The sequence below is a fragment of the Papilio machaon genome, chromosome 12, assembly GCF_912999745.1.
Source record: "Papilio machaon chromosome 12, ilPapMach1.1, whole genome shotgun sequence".
NCBI lineage: Eukaryota > Metazoa > Arthropoda > Insecta > Lepidoptera > Papilionidae > Papilio > Papilio machaon.
This window is the reverse complement of record NC_059997.1, coordinates 5,670,325-5,695,620: the sequence shown is the minus strand read 5'-3', so window position 1 is coordinate 5,695,620 and position 25,296 is coordinate 5,670,325. Positions and strand designations below refer to the sequence as shown.

The window sequence follows — 25,296 nt, the reverse complement described above, 5'->3', positions numbered from 1 at the left end:
TGTAGTGGGAACATTAATATTTTTTAAACAAAAATTATTAAAACAGTATTCCGAGGATTGTCTATTGTTTCTAAATAGTTTGAGATATTTAACTAGTCACTTTTAATTGCATTTTGTAAAATGCTTGTTTAAGTATATACTTTTACTTAAATATCACTTGATCACCTCGTTGACATGATTATCTTAGTTAAGTATTTGCGCTAATACGTGGGTATTCCCTTAAGAAATCAGTAACCGGGTTCACACTGCGCAAATATTCAAACAAAAAGAAAGAGCCATAGCCAAAAAATTAAACTACAGTTTTTCTTAGAAGTACGAAAGAATTAACAATATGGTTTTGGAACACTGTGTCATGTGAACCCATAGTAAAATCCAAACTTTATGGCAGCTCTGGATTTCATACAAGACGCTGTGAATTACACAATTTAGGTATAGGGGAAAACAATCAAATTTGGTGGCTCGGAACAATGCGAGTCGTTCAAGTGACCTTGAGCTTTTACCAGACCTGTGCGCACTTTCCTCCACCCCCTGTGGACCTAGCTACGAAGACATGCGCTCCCAGCTAACCACGAACTGTTATAAAGTTTGAATCTTATAAAAAGATAGAAGAGTTTTTGCATTTGAAGCGTTACATCTAAAAGTGAGCACAGGATATAAACGCAATCGTGCGTTACCCACATCTCCGTAGTTGTGCAAGATGAACGGAATAAGTTAATTTGAGCAAAGATTACAAGCTACGCTATTTACAGACGCTACAGATTTAAAAGTTCAAGTGACATACATACGCCTTTATTTAGCATACCGCGAAAGGAAACTGAAGATGAAGTGAAATTTCATAGGAAAATATCATGGATTTGTTTTGTTTCCGGTTCAGTTCGCTTTTGCGGTTATGTGCTTAAGGCTTTTGGAAGTTATTCTCATTCCATTCTTTACTAAACAAACATCAATTATAATGTAAAACATTTGATCGAACAAATTTTAGTGTAAAGGATATTTTAACAGTGTACTTAATTTTTCTTAATCTAAATAAAATTGGTCTTTTTTAAAAATTATAGTTAATTGTAATGAAGTTAGGAAATAGATAAACAATATGTTTTTTTTTTAGATTTATGGTGATAGGTCTTGTTAGCGGCTGTTTTTCCTCAAACGACCATTCAAAATAACTAACAAACTTCACTTCTACCACCAAAGGTGGCAATTATAAATGAAATTTAATTTTCATAGCCAATCGTAACCATAGCCAAGAACTTCACTGCACTGATCATTGTATTAATACATATTGTCATCCCTTACACTAAGCAGAGACAATAACTTGTATTAATTCAAGTGTCATTGCAGTCGAAACCCACTAGTACAGTCGGGGAAAATGGCGGTGTTCCTCCTTAAAAGCAACAGTCGTTTACACATTCAAGCAACAGTTGATGCGCAAACAATGTCCAATGGGACGACGCAGCATTTTAATGTGCCGGTGCAAAAAAAGGTCGGTCAGAGATACACACAGAGGAGTTTGTTTCGTTGCAAGGAATAAAGTTATTTCTCTAAAAGTAAAACACCGCGGTTTTCCGCGATTGTACATGGTTTAAAAAATTATTCAAGCATTTTTTATTTAGTAAGCTTCAGCTGTTGTTAGTTTGAGCGAGTGTATATCAAATAGAATCGTGTATTGTATTATACAATAGTTAATAATTAAGTTATTTCTTGTGCGGTTGTGGGCGGATGAGACGCGACATCTGACGGCCTGCTACGAACACCGCTGTGTAGGACGAGACCTGAATAGACAGCAAAATAAAATAATTAGAAATAATTACAATGGTGGGTACACACTTACGTGTCTACTCGATGAGCATGTTTCATCCGAGCATGGCTATTTTCAAACATGTACAACATCGCGGCTACATGTATAAAGATGTTTACTTGGAATCAAACATTTGGGATGGCTTGACATTTGGGATGGATACTTGCTCCAGATTAAACAAGTTTATCGAGTATTTACGTACGTGTATCCACCATAAGGAATTAAGAAATAATAGCACAAAAAGTACCAAGTGGGTTTTTAGTTTCTTTTATTTTCCTATTCTAGTGATCATGACCTGGACAATAGCACATTCTATTGTCATCTAAAAGTAGTGTATTTTAAAACGTAATTGCATATTTATGTAGATTGAATTGATATGAATAATTTTAATCTTCAAATACAATTATGACTCTATCAGCACTTTGTAAACACAATCACTACAAAAACAAAAATATTCAAATGCATTATAAAAAATAAAAAAATACTTTATACAAACAAATGAAAACATTTTTCCAGTAAAATACTACGAATTTGTACAAAATGTTTGTCATTCAGAAATGTGGAATACATGTATGTTAACAATTGTTTGTGTAGAGTTCGTTTATCCAACAGTTGCTGCGAGATCACACAAAATGTATTGAACAATACTTCATTGTTATCACACAGATCTAAAGCTTTACTTTAGATATTAAAAGCCTTTTGCCTTGTATTTCAGCGGGAAAATTTTATAGAGCATTGCTAAGCTTTACAGTATGTCAAACGAATTTTATCTCTATAACGTATGAGCTTACCTATTTTGATTTTGCATCAAAGATTTTATCTCGGTGAAACCAAAAGCTATTGCAACGAAAGAGATAAATATTGAAGTCTAAATTAATAGTGGTTGGTGAGTTGTTTTGCCACTTTTTCTTAAAAAATAAAAACCGCTATACTTTTGAATAAAAACCTTTCTAACGGCGAAAGAATTGTTAAAATCAATGCACTAATTATCGTTCACTTTACGGTTTTATCGGCCTTCTCTAAGTATTCTGATTGATTTGAAAAAGGAGCTTTTCTATACTCATCTTTTACCTATAAATCGTCTTCAGAGTCCATCCATTTCACAGAAGGTATAATCCAAGCGCAGGCTTTTCTAGTAATAAATGAAATGTTAAAATTAAAAATATGGAACATGCAATGCAAAATCAATCAATACATACATAGTATAAAACAAAGTCGCTTTCGCTGTATGTCCGTATGTATGCTTAGATCTTTAAAACTACGCAACGGATTTTGACGCGGTTTTTTTTAATAGATAGAGTGATTCTTAAGGAAGGTTTGTACAGTCAGCTTCATAAATATAGTGGCAGTCAAGATATCCAAATATATAGGACCACCTAAAGTGATCAATTATATAAGTACAACCAAAGTTATCAAATTAATTGAAGCATCCACTCTGCTCAAAAACACCGGAGCGTTCACATCGTCATATATATGAGTACATTCAAAGTGCCCATAATTATAGTAACAGACATAGCGTCAATAGTAACGAAGCATCGAAAGTATGCAAAAATATCGTAACATTAGACAAAATTGAACTCTATCTCTATTCACTTAAGATACACTTTGAAATATACTACTTCTGTTAAATTCATTTGACGCTTTGTATCAACATAATAGGTTGTCCAATAAGTTCGTTCCGATTTTCAATAGGTATCTTAGAATAGACCCGAATATATTACAATTATTGAAAACATATGACGTGTTTACATAACACATACATACTGAAAAGCTTAACTTCAGCCATATTTTGACAAATGGTAGGACACGATTCGTTCTTTTCTATCAGTTTTATAAAAACTGATTGACTTAATTTTTGCCGAAATACATAAGACGTTTTGCTATAAAATCGAACAAATATAATTTAAAAGACGTATGCCAAAACTTAAGGGCCTTTAAGATTTCCATTAAAAATGGGCACGAACTTATCGGACAACCCAACATTTTTCTTCTTATTATTATAACGTTTAAAATTTATAAATTGACGATACATGACAGATACCTAATCTACCTATCTATATATATAAAAGAAAGTCGTGTTAGTTACACTGTTTATAACTCAAGTTCGGTCGAACTGATTTAGTTGAAAATTGATGGGGAGGTAGCTTAGAACTAGGAGACGGACATAGGAACTTTTTATCTTGTGAGCATTTTTTTTATTCCGCGCGGACGAAGTCGCGGGTAAAAGCTAGTAAGTAATATCAAATTATATTCTGTCACAATATGTGCTAGTTTCAGTGTTTTACTATTTTCGCCGCAGTACGTAAGTTTAATGGTTCGAATCCCAGCCTTACAAGGTTTTTATTTTTCAATATTATCAATATATGTATAGAGCTTGATTTATTTTTAATGAAAAGGAAAAATCTAGTAATTTACTTAGAATATGTTTTTTACTTAACAAAAACAATTTAAATTTTTATTTTTGGGGTATTAAATATTTAAATAAAATTAATAACGATTAGGTTCGGCCATCTATACAACTTCTATTAAATTAATTGACAATTTGTATCAAAATATTTTTCTCTTCCTGTTAGGTATCTTCAGTCCGGTTGCAGTAGAATTTTCCAAGCATAGATTTATTACACGTATTCGATGTCGCCAGTGACAGTCCGCGCGGAATTTAATGACGAAACTTACAATAATAAACGTGAACAATAAAAAAACATGCTAATACGTCTCGGTTAAAAAAAGGGACAAGGAATATTGTGGTTCCTTAATTTTTAAAGATGTCGAATAGTAACCAATAATTGTTGCGATAAAGTTCAATTTTATATAACGCTTTGATAATAAAATTAAAAACCTTAAAAATGTAAAAATAAGTTTGGGATTCGAATCGTCAAAACTGCGTATTACAGCGAGCAGTTAAGCCGTAAGGCCAAACTGGCATATATGGTGACAAATTAAAATTTGATATTGCTTATCTATCTCGTACCTATCTGTCATGCGGGACGTAAACTTGAAGTAAATAGCAAAAAAATGTTTTGATATAAAATGTCAAATGAATTTAACAGAAGTAGTATATTTCAAAGTGTATCTTAAGTAAATAGAGATAGAGTTCAATTTTGTGAAATGTTACGATATTTTTGCATACTTTCGATGCTTCGTTACTATTGACGCTATGTCTGTTACTATAATTATGGGCACTTTGAATGTACTCATATATATGACGATGTGAACGCTCCGGTGTTTTTGAGCAGAGTGGATGCTACAACTAATTTGATAACTTTGGTTGTACTTATATAATTGATCACTTTAGGTGTTCCTATATATTTGGATATCTTGACTGCCACTATATTTATGAAGCTGACTGTATGTATAATAAATGCATAATATAGTAGAGAAACACTGATAAATTTAAAGTTTTCTAATGTGATGTCGTAAATAAGCACGTTTTTTTGCGCTTATATTGCAAACGCTGGCTGAACCCTACGAGATAGACCAAAATAATGTACTACAGTATTGTTCACCTTAAAAAGTTCAACAAAAAAGTCCGCGATGGTATATGTCTATCTCTTAGGGATAACCCAGCATAACCATTTTTATTCTTTTACGAAGTGATTTTAAACAATACAGCATTAATCCTTATCCATTTAAGTACCTTAAATAAATTGTGCATTTATTCTGTAGTAGGTATATTTTGCATTGCACCCGTGCGAAGCCGGGGCGGGTCGCTAGTATTTAAATAAAACAATCATAATGTGACATGAAACATTGTCCAAACCATTCGATTGTGGTTAAAGTGATGATGCATACCATGAAGCTTTCTTAAGTTAAAGGCAAAATAGAAATTAATTAATGTGATGAAACATTTGTGACCATAAATGAAATTGGGTTTTATGAATGTAACGCTTATTTAAGTGACGTATTTATGTAACGTAAGTCAATCAAAAAATAATAAGCGGTCTATTTGATTCGTCGTTGGCATCATGTTCCCGGATACGGGAATAAATAAAAAAGTCAGCAAGTCGGCTCTACTGTTACTAACCTATGCGGCGCCCTGTGCGGGGATGCCGGTGGGGAAGACGCAGGGGAGAGTGCGGGGGTGGCCGGCGCAGAAGCGGCACGGCGGCGGGAGTACTCGGAGCCTCCTACAGCCATAGCGGAGCCCCCACCGACAGCGTCCCGCACGCGCGTCACGCTCAGCCCTGAGGTCGACCTGGTCGGTCTTGATGTAGCTGTCATGGTAAAAAAAAAGTAAGAACATAACCAACTCAAAGAAACTCGATTACAAGTCTGCTCCTTCACTTTCAGGCAAAGATGGCAGGGGAACCTGTAACTCAAAATAGATGACATGGAAGCTCTGGTTTTCTGCACTTTTTGTTTTTTCGTATTCTTATATTTATGCAAAATAAGTCAAACCACAATTTTTCATAATATAATTCATGTTTTTTAAAGACTAAATCGTATCACGTAAATCACATTTCCTCTTAACATCCCTCGAGATTGTGGTTGTATATTTTAGAAGGAAAGTCTACATATTCCAGTTATTTTTCACTTTCGTTTCACATTAGTTATCAAAAGTTTTACTCATAACTGTAACCACAGATAGCAAAGAGCTACGCGCAATTAATTACAAAACCTTTTAGCTTGATTATGTTCTCTCCAATTACGATGATTAAAGACGAAACCCGCCTCTGTGATTGAGTCAATCTGCGCGAATTGAAATTAAAGGATTAAATAACGCTTCGAGAGGCAATTACGTAATCGGAGCTTAAACTTTTATTGGTCGATTTAGAACATTTTAATTGCTATTCATCTTATTTTATTGATACAGTATATTTTCGTAAATCATTCTGGTCATATATTTTTAGGTAACGCATTAGTAGATAATAAAAAGTTTAGATTCGCATTAAATATGAAGATGCGTCTCAACTTTCTTCTTAACAAAATTACGTAAGGTATACGGTACATCATATTCTGTTTGCTACGTGGTACAGTCGAGCTCGTTCGTAGTATTCCAGTTACAAATGTTTCTCATAGCAAACGCAAACTCTGACCCTTCTTAGACCTTCACATGTTGTTGTCTCTGTTTTTTTAAAGATAATGAGAGGGATGGCAATATATGTCACGTCAGAAAAACTGACAGTTACAGATACTCACGCCCGGTGTAACTGTAAAGTCCTGCCGGTGAGGAACGTGGCCTGTATCCAGAAGTAGTGGATGCAGTGGAGAGCGTGGAGGGAGAGCGCGTCAGGCCCCCCGCGCCCGGTTCCCCGCCCCCGGGCCCGCCTCCCGCGGCGGATGGACGGCGCGTGCGCGGTTGCCGCTTCGAGCCCGTCCTACACACGCCTGATCATATAGTTACATTAGTTCTTTGTCACATTGACCATTGTATACTGCGAGAAAGTGGGGTGATAGTCCTGACTAACTTCTTAATGTAGTGACTTGTCAATTTTGAAGGTTGACCGTTGACATTGCATAACGTGTATTTAGGCGAAACAACTCTACAGCGGACTCACCTTACATGACTGACTAACGCACAGCAAATAACATTACTTGTGAGAAATAAATTAAATTTAAATATAATTTTTTTAAATAAATAAAGATATGATTATAAAGTTAATAAATATAGCTAAATACTTAAAAATTATATTTATTAAAGTTATGTGAATTATTGATATATTTTTAGCGAAAAGGGACAAGCACAAAAACAAATAAAACCTAAAGGAGCATCTGGCCTGTGAGATTAGATAATATCTTTTGTTTTTGTGCCGCGTCTTCTATTTCTCTAGTCGTTGCGGCGCACATGTTCTTTGTTCCGCATTCAATTACGTTTGTGTACAAAACGAGAAAAGCTTTGTAGTGAGATTTGTTGATTATCTGATAATTTAATGTATTATAAGTTAACAGAATATTGAGTAACAACAATTTAATGTTTCTTAGAATTTCTATCAAATATTTTCATTCTTAAGGGTCGTAAATGAAGGAGCCCAATTCAGGGAGGATCCGTAGACCTTATCTTAAATGCATCTGCAAACTTATTATTTAAGATGTCTATTGGCAACAATCACTTCAAAAGTGATTTCAGAGAACCTCTGCGCTGGTTCTTTTGCCACCTTATACGATAAAAAATTTGCAAGTATAGTATTACCGGTAGGACACTGTCGGCCCATAGCGCACTTGCCCTCGCAGATGGTCTTTTGGCGCAGCATGAGCTGGTATGAGTCCAACATGACGCGGCACTCTGCCAGGTCGCTGTCCGCTAACGCTAGCGACGGATACCGCTCTTTGAGACGTCGCCTCTCCTACAATGTGCAAATATTAATGTTATAAAGCTACTCCTAGAATATATGATCTATACATATTAATAATATGGAGTGTCTGTATGTAATATAAAAAAAGTATTTAGTAGTTGATGCACGTGGATATATTTTAGGTTACTTTATTTTCCATGGTGACGAAATCGCCGGCGACCGCTAGTTAATGATAGACATTCGCTACTAGTCTATAACGAAACATCTGTTTAGCACGATAACATTTCTCAACATTATGCAGAGGATCGATCTTTCTGGAAAAGTGTATGTTCAGCAAAGGCAGTATTTATGTTCAGTAGAAGGCGAACCTGTATATAGGGTGTTACTATAGTTTTCGACTGTCTTAAGAAAAATTCCATCTTTATGTGTTAGTAGACTTTTAATTAAAATAAAGAACAATGTAGCAAATAAAAAAGACGTAAATGTAAAGCATTTTTAATTCAAATGTCACATTGTAATACAAACAAAAGCGCACGCAAGAAAAATTCCTTTGTCTGACGAAAAGAAGAAATGAATTGCAGTTTAAACAATAAAAAGAAACATTTTTCTTTCTGGCCAAGATTCTGAACTGTAGATGTGAAGTGTCGCAAACTACGACAGATGTTAACAACATAAATCATGTCGTTAATGTGTTCTCGATCGTAATAAACTCTGGAGACAATTCTGTACAATTTATGTGCTAATATTGCTACGTTAGAAGTAAGGTTAATAATACCTACATCTTGCAGAGTTAGCAAATTGCATTGTTTGAGGGTTAACTAGAAAAAATCTATAATGTCGATGAGATTTTATTTTAGTCGCAAAACTTTTCTCGGACTAGTTGATTACAGCGAGATAACTAAATTCTGATTACACGAGACATATCTAAATGTGTGATAAAAAGTGCCACGAATACTTTTTAGTTTACTGATTACTATTTTAAATATAAAAATTACCTCAACTAATTTATAAGTTTCGAAGTCTTGCAGTTGCCTTTGGAAGCCAAGGTTAGGGTTGGCAACTGCGCGACCCGCGCGCACCACCTTGAGTGCTTCACGCCACGTCAGAGGTGTCACCGACATTATGTACGCCACCGCAACCGTAACACTGCGAGACATACCCGCTAAACTGGAAAAGATAAAATAAAATAAAATGCTGAAAAACAAATGAAATAATTAAAATAAAACTATCCATCCTTATAATTAGAGTTAGGTTAGTTTACTTGAATTTTTCCATTCATTGTAACTGCATTTTTTCTGACAATGTTGATATTTGCTGTAGGCGTAGATAGTACCCAGATTTTTAACGAATATTAAAAGATGATTTTACGTCGTTAGTTGGCTATTAAATGTCTTGAATCATGGCAGTAAGGGAACAATATAGTTATTTGTACATGCATTCTTCTTAATAGCGAGAACTATTAAAAAAAACGTAAATAATAAAATTTTATATGAGGGTCATTTAATTTCGCAAATATTTGTACTTAAATGCAATAGGAAATGAATGTATGGTAGTTTGTACGACGTAGCTTTTGAACATAAAAAATCTAGTGAAATACGTAGTGTGACGTCTTTGATGTTGCCTCATTATGTGATTTCAGAAGAACTAAGGTCCATATTTTTATATCTCGGTGGTAGCGAAGGATATTACATTACATTTGAACTTTCCGAAATATTTTGTATTTTTTAAAGACCGCCAAAAATTTCAAATTCAAAATTGGAAATCGAATCTTTTTAATTATTGGAAAACCAAACTTCTGTATTGCCAGTATTAAACGACTCTACATTGATAGGATCAGTAATCATGATGGTAGTCTTTTGTTTAAATAGCTTTTTGAACTTAACCTTCTCACTGCCCTATTTGGGTTCAAACGGTAATTATATAACAGTGGACGTGCGTTAAATAAAGTTTTCTTGTTTGTTAATGAATTTGGGGCTTTGAAAGCAGTATTAATGAATGATTCAGGTTTACCCTGTATAACCTTAACAGGTACCTTAGTTATTATAAACGTTGTTAAACGTAAGGTAAAGTAAAGTAAAGGTAAATTAAATGAATAAAAGGAAAGAAAGCTAGAATATCTAAACTTAAGTCTAATTATCGGACTGCAAGTTGTCCTAAAGATCGCTACCCTTCGAAAAAAATTAAATATGGCCTTTAAGTTTGTTAGATTAATTGAGAGTATTCCATCAAATTGAAATCCTCTTAGTACTTACCAATGTATAAGAACATTTCCGTCTCTGAGTCGCGCCGCGTGTATGAAGTCATTGCATAAACTGAAATATTGTGTGAGATTCTGGTCTGGTGAGTCCGACGCCATTATACAAAGATAATGTTTATCCTGTTCAAACAAAAAAAACATTAGTTAGTAATTTATTTTAAGAAATGTATGTATGAAAAAATTTATTAAAATTAGAACTCCCCTGAGTTTTAATAACATTTAATAAATTACATTTGCAATTAAGTGAAAAGTATGCAAAAATGGATTTTAAAATGGATTAAGTTCGTCTCTGAACATTGTGTAATTTAAAAATGCCAACAAAAGCTTTTCCAATTACAACAAGAGTGGCTTAATTTTTAAAAGCCCTAAATACGATTACCTTTTTTAAATACCTTTTTTCGCTTTTGAAGTTTTTGTTTTGATCCGATTTTATGAGCGTAAATATGAGTGTATTAAGTAACCGCTTTGAGTGAACGTAATTTAAATTACTTTGAAGTGCCTCACTTCAAAAAGTTGAAAGCTCATGTTTTTATTCAATAACACAACAGCCCTTTATAAAATTCAATATTTATAAATATACTTCATATATCCGGAAAATAGCTTTAAAGTAAATTAAAAAATTTAAAGATTAAAGACCAAGTAACTACTAGTTTTAAAATGTAGTAAAAATATATTCATTGTGTTCTAATTTATGTAAAAGAAATTAAAAAAACCTGTCTAAGAATGATCAAATAGCTTATCAAATAATAATTTGTTTTAAAAACAATCGTTTGCAGAACAGGCACAGACACACGTTCGAGGAACATAACTTTATGAAAATTCAGAGTTCAAGAATATTGTTTGTGTTCGTTTATTTGAACAAATGTTTTTTCGGATTACAAAAGAGTTTATAATAACAAAGACAGAAAATTATTCACTTGTATTTGCTACATGTTTCGTAGCAATATTTTATCTGTTCTCAACGGTCCAGTCACTGAGCTCAAAATTGGTTTTCTGTCGGCCGGAAATTGGTTGAGAGATAATGGTCTCGTGCAGATAACCTGCAGCTGCCGCGCGGATTACGAATTAAAAGCTTATAAATTATACAGCATAATATTTTTAATTTTACAGATAAATTTCAAGAAAAATAAGTAACAGATTTAACATTTATATTTAGTCGTAATTTCTAACGCGGTAGAGCTCAACATACATCCATTGCAAGAATAAATGCTCGACAGTTGCAATACGACGAATTCACAAAAGACAGACGCATTATGTAGTATCTCTGAGGGCTAGCACAAACATTCATAAGAAAGTCTTCGTAACGTCATCGATATCCGCGACTCCGTCCGCACGGAATTAAAAAAAACATAAATAGCCTATGTGTTCTTCCAGATTATGTTTTAGATCTGTGCCAAATTTCATCAAGATCCGTTCAGCCGTTCCATCCATTCATGTAAACATTTATAATATTAGTAAGAAGTTAGATTTAAGTAGAGCACCTACCGGGCGTAAAGTACACAGAAAAAATCTCATATTAATTTTGACATTAATTATAAAATAATAAGAGATTATTTAACGTTATATTTCTTGTATTAAATTATTAAAAACATCCGACGTCAAATTGCGAAGCAAAGTTAACACATTACGGTCTCATCGTCGCATGAGAACCTTAATCAAAGTTTTGAATTTGTCGCCGCCCAGGGAGCTTTTTGATGAAGTTATAACATTTAGAATTGTAAATGTCCTTTGTTATGCAAACTTGAATTTGTAACTCTATTATTACATAGGTACTACGGATACGTATACAGTTATGGCCAGTACATCATCTCCCAGTCTTTATCTAAGTATTATGGGGACTACGCACTAGTTTTTTGTCCATCAGATTGAATTATACCTCTTCAATTTAGACTTCCTTCTTACCATAGACAGTTATGGTTACTTTTTATAACATCTTTCTTTACATTTCGTCAATCTCGTCTAAGATTTTAACACATAGTCTGCGGAAACGTTATAAATCATTTTTCCTCAGAGTGAATAGCTGGTGATAATATGTAATGTATTTTTCGGCAGATTTCGAATACATAACGTCACTGCAACTTACTCGTATGGTTGTTGTATATTTGCTCATAATATAACCAGTAACATTAATTATCATAAATAAATACTTTTTATATTTATTTTTCTGGAACATCCCATTTTTGTTAAAAACTCTTTGATGAGGTCCGGATATCGACAAACCGATAAACGACGATCTGACTTCGGTAGGAAATTGGCAGGAAATAACAAAAATTCTTTAACTGCAATTTAATGTAGATTAAATCTTTATACTACTCTTCGATTTTATTTCTGATCTTAATTAGATATTTCTTTTATGTTAATAATAATTGTAACATTTATAATATAGGTAAGAATTTCATTTTTGTATGTTTGCAAACATAAATAAATTCAAAAGTGATAGATAAATTTCAAACGTTTTTTCACCATAAGCTTGATACTTTATCTTTGAGTAATATCGGCGATATACATCTTACTAATATTACTTACTAGCTTTTACCCGCGACTCCGTCCGCGCGAAGTAAAAAATAGAAAACGGGGTAAAAATTATCCTATGTCCGTTTCCTGGTTCTAAGCTACCTGCCCACCAATTTTCAGTCAAATCGATTCAGCCGTTCTTGAGTTATAAATAGTGTAACTAACACGAATTTCTTTTATATATATATAGATTTAAAAACCACGGGTCGGTATTACGAAATAAACTTCAAATTAAAATTTGCTTGAATGTCAATAACTTTCATATCTTGTATGATAGAGCTTTCTTGTGCATTAGCTGTCATAGGTGATCTTATTAGGTAATTATTAATGACTACAAGCGGTAAAACATTTAAATTTTGTTAGCAAATGCAATCATAAAATTGGCACGTGAAAGCGGCATCGATTCGGCAGTTAAAAGCGCCAAGGCCGCTCTCGGAGGATGCAGTCGCGTCTATTGATTGTATGCGACTGCTGGAAAATAAGCTTACAGGTTTTTCACAAGGTTTCGTTTAATTTTTTTCGACAATATTGTGATTCCTTTCATTGTGTTTTATATTTTTAATATACTTACGTTTATCTTGACGATTATTAAAAGTATCATAACGTTTTTCCAATTATTTTTTTAACTTTATATACTCACTGGTTGTCCCCCCGACTATGTCGGCGCGGAAAGAAGAAAACTTACTAAGTTGCCTATGTGTTCTTCCGGATTATGTTCTACATCTGTGCCAAATTTCATCAAGATCCGATGAGCCGTTCTGAAGATACTTTCTAACAAACATCCATCCATCTAAACTTTCGCATTTACAATATTAATAAAATATAATCAAAATTAAAATAAGTTTTCATTACTTACTGATTACTGCATAATTTATCAGTACAGTGTTCGTCACATAAAGCAACAGATTGTGCGAATGGCTCTTACAGTCTGATGAGTTGAGTTTGCTAAGAGCGCATCTGTTTACGCGCCCCGGTTGCCATCATGAAAATTCACGTATTTGCATCCATCATTGGTTTATTTAGACCTTGTTCCTTTCTTAATATTTCCTATGTTTATCTCTCGTTATACTTGAATACCGTACTCACACTCGTTAATTAGTAATTAATAGATACCTTATTGTAGAATTCTCAAACGTAATCTAAGTAATATTAGATTAAGGAATACCACTTAATGCCACTGAGTGAGATAGTGATATTACTTTTGTTTCATGTTTTTTTTTTAATCTGACACAATTATTGTAACTTAGGCTTTATTTAAGGAAATATATCTGTTGTAAAAAAATGCATTTAAAAGTTCAAGCTTGAATGAGTTCTTTACAGGTTCTTTACATCTGCACAAAATCTTTATAAAGCAAAACTTTGTATAGCGAAGGTATCTAGGTCGAATATTTCAAAGGCCTATTCAAGAACTAATTTCACAAATATTTATAGTTTATTTATTAGTCATACGTTAGATTTTAAAAATAAATTGCATATACATGCATAAAAGAAAATTAGATTCAGGATTCATTTTGCTTGATTTCAGTTTATAAATGAGAATTAAGTTGCCAAAAGTTTAGAAGTTGTAAGGGTATTGGAAGGATAGCAGTATTGTGAATGACATGAGAGAGATAGACGGAGTTCGCAGTCTAAAACTGAATTTGTGAGACGATTTTTAAAATATATCTGTTTACTAAATACCGTGTCAAATCCCATTGAATATCCGTTCGGTCTAGATTCTGCTCATTATGATTTCGACCATTATTTTAAGACATTTTTATTTTTGCTATTTACTTTACTGCTTTCAGAATTAGGAAATATACCTTTTAACGTTTATGTTCCTTAAACGATCATCCGTTAGACATTTTCACCTCAAATAATAAAGTTTCCCTATTTTATAACAGTGAAATAGTTTTTTTCTTTTTCATTTAACTAAGATACATTGTATATCTCACAAAATAAAGAAATGTTCATAAACATATATTTCGTAAAAACTGAATACGAAATGTACATAATTATGTTTAGAACTTGTAGTTCCCAACAATTGTGGAACATTTCAACATTTGAATAGGCAGTGAATGAGAGTTGTGGGAATGAGGACGTATGCCTATTCAAATATAGTGGTTGTGTGGTTTATGAATTAACTGAGATGGAGTTTATTACGTCACTTCGGTGGTTGAAAACTGTGTTAGCGAATAAGTGTGTTATATTTAGGGTTTGTAAGGGATATCCATTAAACGTGGGATATTATCATATTTCTGAAATTTGAAATTTTGGATAGGTATAGAAATTTATTTATTTATATTGGAGGATTTTGGTTATAAGTCAAACTTATATCTTAAAAACTTCTTGGCGACCGAATACCATACAGTAATTAACTAGGTTAGGTTTTTAGATTATTTTACACTAAAGTTAGGCACAATATTTAACATTTCAAAATAAAAATAAAGTAGCCAATACCATAACGTGACTTTCCTTTTGAATAAATGGTATATTATCAAAGAATTACTCGTCTAATGTAATAACATTAGATGCAGTGAACTGTACTAACGCATTATTCTGAGCCAGTTCGTGCGAACATTGCTCATCACGGTACACGGTCGAACTAACAAACGAGGACAAGTCGACAATACACAAACATAAATATAATCTTATACGTTATATAAATATTACAAGATGATTAACCGTTGGTTTTTATAACCAAAATTTCTTCAAAAATATCGTCATATCTGTCATTATCTTTGACATATTGTTATTATATGTTTTAAGCGGGAATTTTGGTCTCAGAAACCAACTATAAGTAGTACTTGTAGTTGTTACCATGGATAATTGTTGTTACAATACAGTTTTTTATAACGAAAAATAGAGAAAGAAAAAAAACACATTTATTACCACGCTGGCACAAAAAACGCACACATAGCACAACGCACACCAGTTCAGGGTATGCAGGGACGGTCTGAACAGCCTCTATACTGAAAAAATAACTAAATATAGATATTATTTTTGGTCATCATCATCAATTCACTATATGTTCCCACTGAGGGGCTCGGAGTCTACCCTAAATTAGGGGTGACTAAGCTAGGCTTCCACGCTGACCCATTTGGTTGATTTCACATATATCTGTGAATTTCCTCGCAGATATGTGCAGATTGCAGGATAAGTGTACAGTACGTAAATCGAATACCGAAAAATTGGTACATGGCGGGATTCGAACCCAGGACCTGTAGATTACAATTCAAGTGCTGAACCCCTGAGCCACCGACGCTCTTTTTTTCACTGTATACTATTTGCATGGTAATTAAGTCGCTAATGCTGTTTTACGATTCGTTAGTTAAGTGCCGTTCGTCTAGACATAGGATTATATTATTTTAGTACTTTATTCTTTGTTACATTAAATTATTGCAGTAAATAAATGTGAGTCAAAACATCGATATTCTCAATTCTTCACTTTCCTCTGTTTCAACCTGTTTTAAATCTTATAAACAAGAAAAGGTAAGGTAAAAAAGCGATAAAACACAATTAAAGAGTATAATTGTGGAAAAACACATTGTTTTAATATAATTTACCGCCTATTTTCATAAGTTGCCTTTATTGTTTAGACCTCTTTACCCTATCTAATCCATGCGAAAGCCTCATTTTATGAATGTAAATTTATAAAAATACTTGTAGTTATTTATTTCATAAATAAAACAGTTAGATGTAGGGCGAGCATGTAATATATCTAAGAGTATTTTAAAAAGGCAAAACAATTTCAGTCTCATTTATATGCCAGCATTTACACGTAATATATTGTATTGTATTATCTGTGGCAATACTAATATTGCGAGAAATGCGTTGACCTAATAAAAATTAAAATAGCATTTTACATATAAATATTATGTTAGTATTTAGTATTCTAGAAGTATATTAAAAAACATTTGGATTTGATGGAGGAGAGAAAGCATAGGAAGGGGAATATCCTCTTTCTGTGCTTGTCTATGGGCAACGGTCGCTTCGTTATTTCGGCGATTTCAGGTGACCGCTTTTTCGTTTGCCATCTTATGATATATATTTATAAAACCGAGAAAACGAAACGAATTTACCTGTACTGGTAACATTTTACTTATACATACACACGTAATTCACTATACATATTAATTTAATCGAATAGAATACATCTGAACTAAAAGAAAAAAGATAAAATTACAATAAAAACAAAATACTTGACTGTTAAATCTAACGATAGTCTACCTACGAAAGAAGAAATATCTATCTTTTGAAATAGATGTGTAGTTAACAAAAGTTTTGTGAGCGTATAAATAATGCTTCGCCGTTTACGCTTCGATAGCTTTAGTCCGCCGCGCCCTCTGGGGAGCGATGGACGAAGCTACATTCAGTACGGATTAAATTGAATAAAACTCTACTCATTGCTTTAACCTTTTTCGGCCATTTACTTTTTTATTCTCAATAAAGAAGTGAAAGTTTAGAAAAAAGGACTTGAATACGATTATTTTCTGTTCATTTTAGTTCTGCTCGTTTCGTTAATATAGTTTTTTTATTTGTAATAAAACATTAACAGCAAAAATTACTTGAATTTATATTAATAAGAGGTTATATGCCATCGACATAAGAATTTCACGTCGAAATATTTATCAATAATAAAACAGTTGTTTACAGAAGTGGTGTATCAATAGAGAAGCGCAATGGTGTTTATCTCTGGACACAAAGTGGTAACTGTTATACATCTTACATTCTGAAATAAAATTAGTATTTATTGTTCGCCATTTTGAAGTTCTAACAATTTTAAGCGTGCTATATTTAATGTTGATAATACAAAAATGTTTTGTTTTAGTAAATACACAAAAAAACACGTTTAATTCCTTCTAGTCCATAGGACTTTGACATAAGTATTTGGTATATACTCGTAGTAAATCTAAAATCTTAATTATTTCTGTCCAAAGGTGATCTCTTTAACAAATGATCCATGCGATCGGTCACTTCATTAAAATCAGAACTTCAAGTTGTTAGAGACCAGATACGTTAGGGTACATCTACATTTGATTAATAAACCGCGAATGCGCGCGTACCGCTCACGGTCGCAGAAACGAAGCCACGAACATAAAATGAGCTTCTGCAGTTCGCTATGGGTAGGTGAGCAGTTCACGAACGGTTCGCGAATTGCGGCTTCGAGGCTCGTTTGCCAAATGTGAACGGACCCTTAAACTTAGTCGAATTTGAACGAAGGTCGCTTCGTGCTGAATATTCATCGAGTTCGCTCACAGCTTCTAAATTATTTGCCGCGCTTTGGGAAATTTGTGAAGTTTGCAGTGGGTTTGCGGTTTGATTCTCTGTACGTGTTAACATTAAAATGATGATATTGATGCACAATTTCATGCGCTCTTCGTTAGTTTTCCGTTGAGCTAACCAATGATTTGTTTACTTCTACTATTGTTTAATAAATAAAAATAAATAAATATAATAAAACCTCTAAATCTCCCACATATTGCAATGTCAATACCAATTAGTATAATCTATTATTTACAGGAATAATTGTACATTACTAATGAATTTCTTTCTCCGTTGCCCTTTTGTTAAAAAAAAAAAAGGTTATGGACCAAAGATGCTTTCAGTTAAAAGCAATATCTTATTTTATAAAGTGGCTTAATGTTTCAATAACAACATCGAGTAAATTGAGCGGACGTCACAAAATTTCTGAAGTGACACTTAAGGAAATTAAATTTTCCTGAGTCAATTATTGAAGGATACTTCGAGTTTCGTAGATGTTTATGATAAACACGTTCGAGACACCCCAATAATTACACAGTATGTTCAAGAACGTTGTGCAAGTTGTTAAGTTGTAAGTTCTGGTAAAGTGTTTTATCTTACACTTTAAGTCTAAAATTACATTGAAAAATTAAAGGAAAAAAGTTCGAGTAAAATCAAAAGGGTAAATACCACACTGAACATATAATCAGCCTTCACTATACGTCCCCAGAGGGGCTCGGATCCTACCCTAAGTTAGGGGTGACTAGGTCAACCACGCTAGCTCGCAGAATTTCTTCGCAGATATGTGCAGGTTGCATCGGATGGCCGGATAGATGTAAAAATATAAATCAAAAATTGAAAACACATTGGTACATGGTGGGATTCGAACAAAGGACCTGCGGATTACAAGACTGCTTAACCCTTGAGCCACAGAGCCTGAACACACTGAATAGTTTTGAGTAAAAAAATAGTAAAAAAAAGGTAAATTTTCCTTTAAAGTTGTTCAACGAAGTGTACTTCGAACCTAGTTGTAGATGTTTCAAACTGTCAGGAACTTGGCTTACTTTGGCAGGACACTCTATTTAACACAAAGTTGTAATCAATTGCTGGAGACAGCTCAATCTTACACAGTTTTGTCTGGATCGCTGGATGCAGTGAAGCATGTATGTACTAGATTGAGCGATGTTGGGTAATGTTGTTGGTTGTAATATTGTGTGTTTGATAGGCGATACTTTATCTTAAAAATAAACTAAAAATGTCCTGCTAAGTCTTCTAGCTTATCTAAGCTAATAATATCACTAAATATTCATGGATATAGACGAGAGCTTTAAAGTTATTTGTCCGCCCGTGGCCGGGTCCCGTACAAAGGAAGTGCCTGTTGTGTAATCTGACCTTAATTGCGTTATTCAAAGTTATAATATAATTTATGTTCATAAAAAATTTTCACTTTTTTATTTTTTCTTTTTTAATATTTTTTTAATACAATACTTTAAAATAATTTTTATTTAAAATCGTCCTTGTATTTTTAGTATTTGGGGTAGTAGTTTGAATTGTTGCAAGTTTAACCGTGGGTTCTACGTTCCACTGTCTAAAAATTATATCTAAATATGCTGTCCTTAATCTTTATTTCTCAAAAAAACAGATTCAACTACATGTTCTAATACAAGTTTTACTACAGTGGAATGTCACAAATTGTTTGTATTCTGTAACTTTCTATTTAGGCTTAAAGATGCACAGGTTATATTACGACAATTATTCACTAAACAATTTAAAAGTGACAAGAAATAATGAGGGCGCCGAAATTGCTTTTAGAAACAAAAAATTGGTTCGCATCCTGAAAAGTTTTTGTTGTTAAACGAACAATTGACAAGCCTTTTTACTGCGCCGAGGAAACTTTATTATTTTTTACCTCAATTTTTTCTTTTCTTTTATATTTGAAACGGGCTACATTTAGGTAATGTAGCCAGATTGTTAGTATAGGCTATTTAATGTCCTATAGGCGTTGCGGAGTACTGTGAAAACCGCTGTTAATGCCTTACCTGACGATGAAATTTAAACAAGATATTCGAAACGTTTTTCTTATTTACATGATAAATATAAAACGATAATTTTCGAGCGGACTGTACTTACTATCAGTGTAAATTAATTGAACGTTTTTAAAGAAATGTATTTGTTGACGATGGAATCATAGCTTTTCGTGATATTCTACATTAATTCTATTTGTATTTTAACCGTATTGATTTTGTACCCTTTAACTATATTTCTTTGTGTATTTGATATGAATATGTTCTCTGTATTAATACCATAACGTACCGTTTTATTATCTGTGAAATATTGAATATTACCAAGGTAGTTAGAGAAAATGTTTGTATATTTGAATTTATAAAAATAAAGGAATCGCAAGGTAGTCGACACACAGTACAGTCACATCCCAGCCTTCGGACAGCGAACTGTGCGCACCGTATTGAAAACTTCGTGTTTTATTCCTCTCCTCATCGCCGCCATCCTCTACAAAATTGGTCGCTTCGAGCCGAATCCTTAATCAGTGGCAACATTCTCGTGGAGCGTACTGTATATTTTTCGCGAGGATACCATGGATACACTGGAGGGTTCACCTAATATGGCGATGGAGGAGACACCGCGCACAAAGAAATATTCGTCAGCGTATATTGCGCGACGGATGCAACTGGAGCTGGCAGCTGCACAGGCGAAGGCTGCAATCAAGATACACCTCGCCAAGCTGGAAGCGGAATTGGCACGTTTGATGGCAAAGGACAAAGCCGACGACGCCCCAGCACATAACCAGTTCGAAGGCAGCGAACGTGTGAGGAACAGCGCTAGTGAGTGGTTGGAGAATAGCCAAGTCCAGACTTCGGCAGCCTTCGAGACTCGAGCTCGGAACCTTCCAACAGTCATTAGCAGCGAACCGTTACCCCAAGATGACACGTCACAGGATGAAGATGACAAGCATGTACTGAAAGAGACGAGTCAGCTCTGCACAGCACAAAAGATCAGTAACCTAACCTGCCAGGCGATCACCCCTGGCAGTCTACAGAATAACAGCGGCCGTTATAATAAACGGCCACATTTTAAAATTGAATACAAAGAACCATTTGAAAAATGGAAGTTTGATAAAGGTGAAGAAAAAATTTCCGTTATTAAAATATTTTATCGCATGACGTCTCCGAGAATGATGCAGAACATGGTGCGTGCAACAAAGCAGCGCGCATGCCAGCCGCCAAGTACCAAGACACCCGGGCCCAGCCGCCCGCGCCGCCGTGGTTCCCGTCGACGAGCACAGTCGTCATCATCCACGCAGGTCACAATGGACCACATAGCAGCGCGTAAGCAAAATAAAACAATGTGTTATTTATTGTGGCTAAAAGTGATAGAAGTGTCATTACGCGTTTTGTTAATTATTATTATTAAAATGTACAAAGCGAACAAAGTCAAAATGCGTTAAGAGAATTTGTATGCGTTCAGTCTAATTATTTGTAATTTTTAGTTGTAACATCTTATTTTCTGAATTTTATTTACCGTTGTTAAGTTTGTTGATTTTTATTTTGTTAAATAGTTATAAATTTCATGTATGTAAACATCTATTTAGTAGGCGCTTTTAATATTGCATTATTACAAATCGCATTGCATTATACAAATAATTTTGTTAACAGAGTGAACCTTATGTGTCTTCAAATAATTGTTATTGTACACACAGTGTTACAGTATTATAATACTGCGGTCGCACTCACTCACCAAATCATTCATTTATCGTTCACTGTAATGGCGAGCACAATGAATATGCAACTTCATGTAAACAAGTTATGAAAAAATGCTTATTGTTAAAAATCTATTGAAATGTCGTCCTTATCACACTGAAAGTAAAGCTCATTATTATGAGAACGATATTGTAGATTATTCTTTTCGTAATGTGTAAGTTTGTAAAGGTAACATTTGACTGAATGTATTGATGATGCTTTGTTTACTTAAATTTTATCTAACAATTACTTTAGGAAATATAGCTGTGATTGTGCAGAGAGGTACAGCAGAGGAACAAAATATCAACGCAGCAGATAATTAAGGTCAGTGTTGCACTAAATTATTTTTTGTTTTGATTTTCATCATGATTCAATTATTTTTATTTTCTTTGTTTTTTCTATTTAACGTGATGCAGTGGTGATGTACTTGTACGCATGTACTCATTGCGACATGAGTGACATGTCTAAGCAATGTTTATGTTTTTACGTAATTAATATATTTTTATTTTCCGTTAATTTTGAATCTTAAAATCTGAAAAATTAAATCGCTTGCTTATCCTAAAGCCGTAAAGATTGCGTAAAGATTTTAATCTTACAAGCGTGTTATTAACTATTTTTTTTTGGACACTTCACTTCTTTGATTAATTGTATTTTATAGCGACATAAGCCATGTCAACGTACTGTTTAGTTTTTTCATAATGTTTATTTTATAGCTTAGCATTCGCATTCTGCTACTTAAATTTACTAATGCATAAGAATGCACACCTGGAGACCGTAACATATTGAAGAATAGTTTTTATAAAGAAAGTATTTACATTTATTTTTCTAGTAACGATTTATTTAACTCCACTGAAAAATATTTTTAAATTTAATGTTTTGCTATTAATATTCTTTGCAATTAATATTATCGCTGACTGTAGTTATAATAGATTATTAGTTAAACCACAGTTATATTAGATTCAAATGCCGTGAGAAATAATATATCTTACGCACAAATGATTAGGTAGTGATTTACTTTGTTTTTCATGTTTACTTTCTTTAATTAATTTATTAGTAAGATTTTTGGTTATTTCCACTTGATCACAATAACTGAAATTGTCGACAACAGTGAATTGTTTTAAACTAACTAAACAATTTCAGTCAAATGATTAAATTGTTGTGGTTGTTAATACAGTTTTATTAAACTTGTTTAATTGGGTCAATATTAAGTAATTTAAATAAGACCTAGTTCCGATAGATAGATATATCTAAAATTTGGTACACATTTTGTTGTGATGATAATACATTATTTTGTTAGTTGGTGTATTACTTTGAGGTTTAATATTTTTGAACAAATTTGTTTTGTAATAATTTTGAATATCTGTCATGAATCAATATGACACAGGTCAATGATTACCTGGTATGCAACAAGATTCTCCTTTACCAGAATTTTGTAATACGTCTGGAATTTTAATGTTAAAAAATAAAATTTTTTCGGATTTTTGAGATACTGAAATAGAAGTTTATTCCCAACCATTATAAAATAGCCTGTACTATATATATAAATAGCCTATAAATAGGTTTTAGCAAGTAGTAGGGAAAGTAAAGTACCAGTGAATCTGATAGAAATTCATGATTACTTGCACAGATCTTTTTGCAGTTTAGTATTCTCTAAAATGTAACATGTAACGTGAACATAGATAACAAACTGTTAACTTGTTTAAAGTTTAGTTCGATTCATTCGAGTTATGTTTTCGTGTATTTCTTAATTTTAATACTTTTATATATCAAAAGACGGCAAACGTGCATACGGCCATAGAAATCCACAATTGCAGATGCATTGCCTACTTTTAATCAACGTAGAAGGAGACGCACAGAAAGAGCATTTTATCTCGTTCTTTGAGTTTACTAAAAGATCCGTATATTTACTTTTATCATGATCCGAAATATCTTGTTCAAGGCTAATAAGACTGTTAGTAAAGCCTATACAGATGATTGTTAAAATAAACTTGCTTTGTTTTGTTTCCGTGTTATATTTCGGTGTTGGAGCACCTAATATAAAATGAATTAGCATCAAACTTAAAGGAGTGAGAAAAAGATTTTTGCAGACCAGTGTAACATGATTTCTAATTCCACTTAAAACAGGTGGTCTTTGACAGCTTCATCAACACATAAACGCACTTTGCGATGCTTTGTTAGAAGCATACGTAGCTGTTCTGTCCAGGCGTTCCAACGTGTTGATGGTAAGGTATTATGTTTGATTACCACTCCGGTCGGAACATCAGCAGCACTGATAGCTGCACTTGTGGCGAGCGCACTCCCGACGCTGACCGATGTCAGCACAGCATGGCGCTCAGGGTCTGCGCTGCGCATCTACGTCTGACCGAGGTAAGTTTGTGAACTAACTAACCTGATCACCATTGAACTTTTTGAATTATATTGTATTTGTATTAAATAAAGCAATAACAGTAGGGATTTTCTGATCATCTTAAGACATGGCGCAGTGAGTGCGGCACTAGTCGGATTAGGTCTGGCACTAGTCGGATTAGGTCTGGCACTAGTCGGATTAAGTCTGGCACCTGGTCACTCAGGTTGTCTGTCTGGATGATAGGTCGATAGCACATTGATGTATTGCTGAGGAGTCAGCACTAGGGGGCGGTGTTGACGATGGAATCATAGCTTTTCGTGATATTCTACATTAATTCTATTTGTATTTTAACCGTATTGATTTTGTACCCTTTAACTATATTTCTTTGTGTATTTGATATGAATATGTTCTCTGTATTAATACCATAACGTACCGTTTTATTATCTGTGAAATATTGAATATTACCAAGGTAGTTAGAGAAAATGTTTGTATATTTGAATTTATAAAAATAAAGGAATCGCAAGGTAGTCGACACACAGTACAGTCTCAACCCAGCCTTCGGACAGCGAACTGTGCGCACCGTATTAAAACTTCGTGTTTTATTTCTCTCCTCATCGCCGCCATCCTCTACAGTATTAATACGATTAGTATAATTTTTACTACATCGTAGTAGAAAAGCTTCGCTCAATTGATGAATTTTTTAAATGCAGGCCGGCGTTTCCCCGCGAAGTTACCGATTCATCATTTATTCAATTTTAACGCCCATAAGCTAGCTTCGCTCATAATTTTGCCAGAAAGGTTTTTTATATTATTATTTCTTTATATTTTTTTATCCAAGAATCATTTTTAGTTTGTTCAGTTCTCTTGGTTCTGTTTGTTTTCGCTCCTTGTGTACTTACAAAGACAACATCCGTTGATATTTCGTCTAGTATTATCTTAACCTTCGATATAATTCAACGTAAAGTAAGTCTCAAGAATGTCCGCGTAAAAGAATAAACCTGATAAAAATCCGCTTTGAAGTCGTTCACCAAAAAAACATACACGTCCTCGAGGCGGCTCAAAGTTATCTTTATAGATTAACATTTCATTTTAATGATGTGATTTATATGATAAAATCAAGTAGATGAAAGCATTTATAATAAACGATGGCAGTGTGACATCAAAGTTTATGA

General features: G+C 33.5%; 1 protein-coding gene across 2 annotated transcripts in view; it reads right to left on the bottom strand.

Annotated features, from left to right (window-relative positions):
• Window positions 1–1,231: 1,231 nt before the first annotated feature.
• LOC106719169 (dual specificity protein phosphatase 22) overlaps window positions 1,232–25,296 on the bottom strand; it is a 32,929-nt gene continuing 8,864 nt past the window's right edge. Inside the window, exons 3-9 of one of the 2 annotated variants that reach the window (XM_014513438.2) lie at window positions 10,281–10,405; window positions 9,024–9,195; window positions 7,926–8,079; window positions 6,935–7,123; window positions 5,820–6,009; window positions 2,867–2,927; window positions 1,232–1,769 (exon numbers count right to left, since the gene is read on the bottom strand). In XM_014513438.2, the coding sequence (XP_014368924.2) occupies window positions 2,867–2,927; window positions 5,820–6,009; window positions 6,935–7,123; window positions 7,926–8,079; window positions 9,024–9,195; window positions 10,281–10,405 (891 nt within the window). In that variant the 3' untranslated portion in view covers window positions 1,232–1,769. The remainder of the gene's footprint in view (window positions 1,770–2,866; window positions 2,928–5,819; window positions 6,010–6,934; window positions 7,124–7,925; window positions 8,080–9,023; window positions 9,196–10,280; window positions 10,406–25,296) is intronic. The other variant, XM_014513439.2, reaches the window with a different exon arrangement.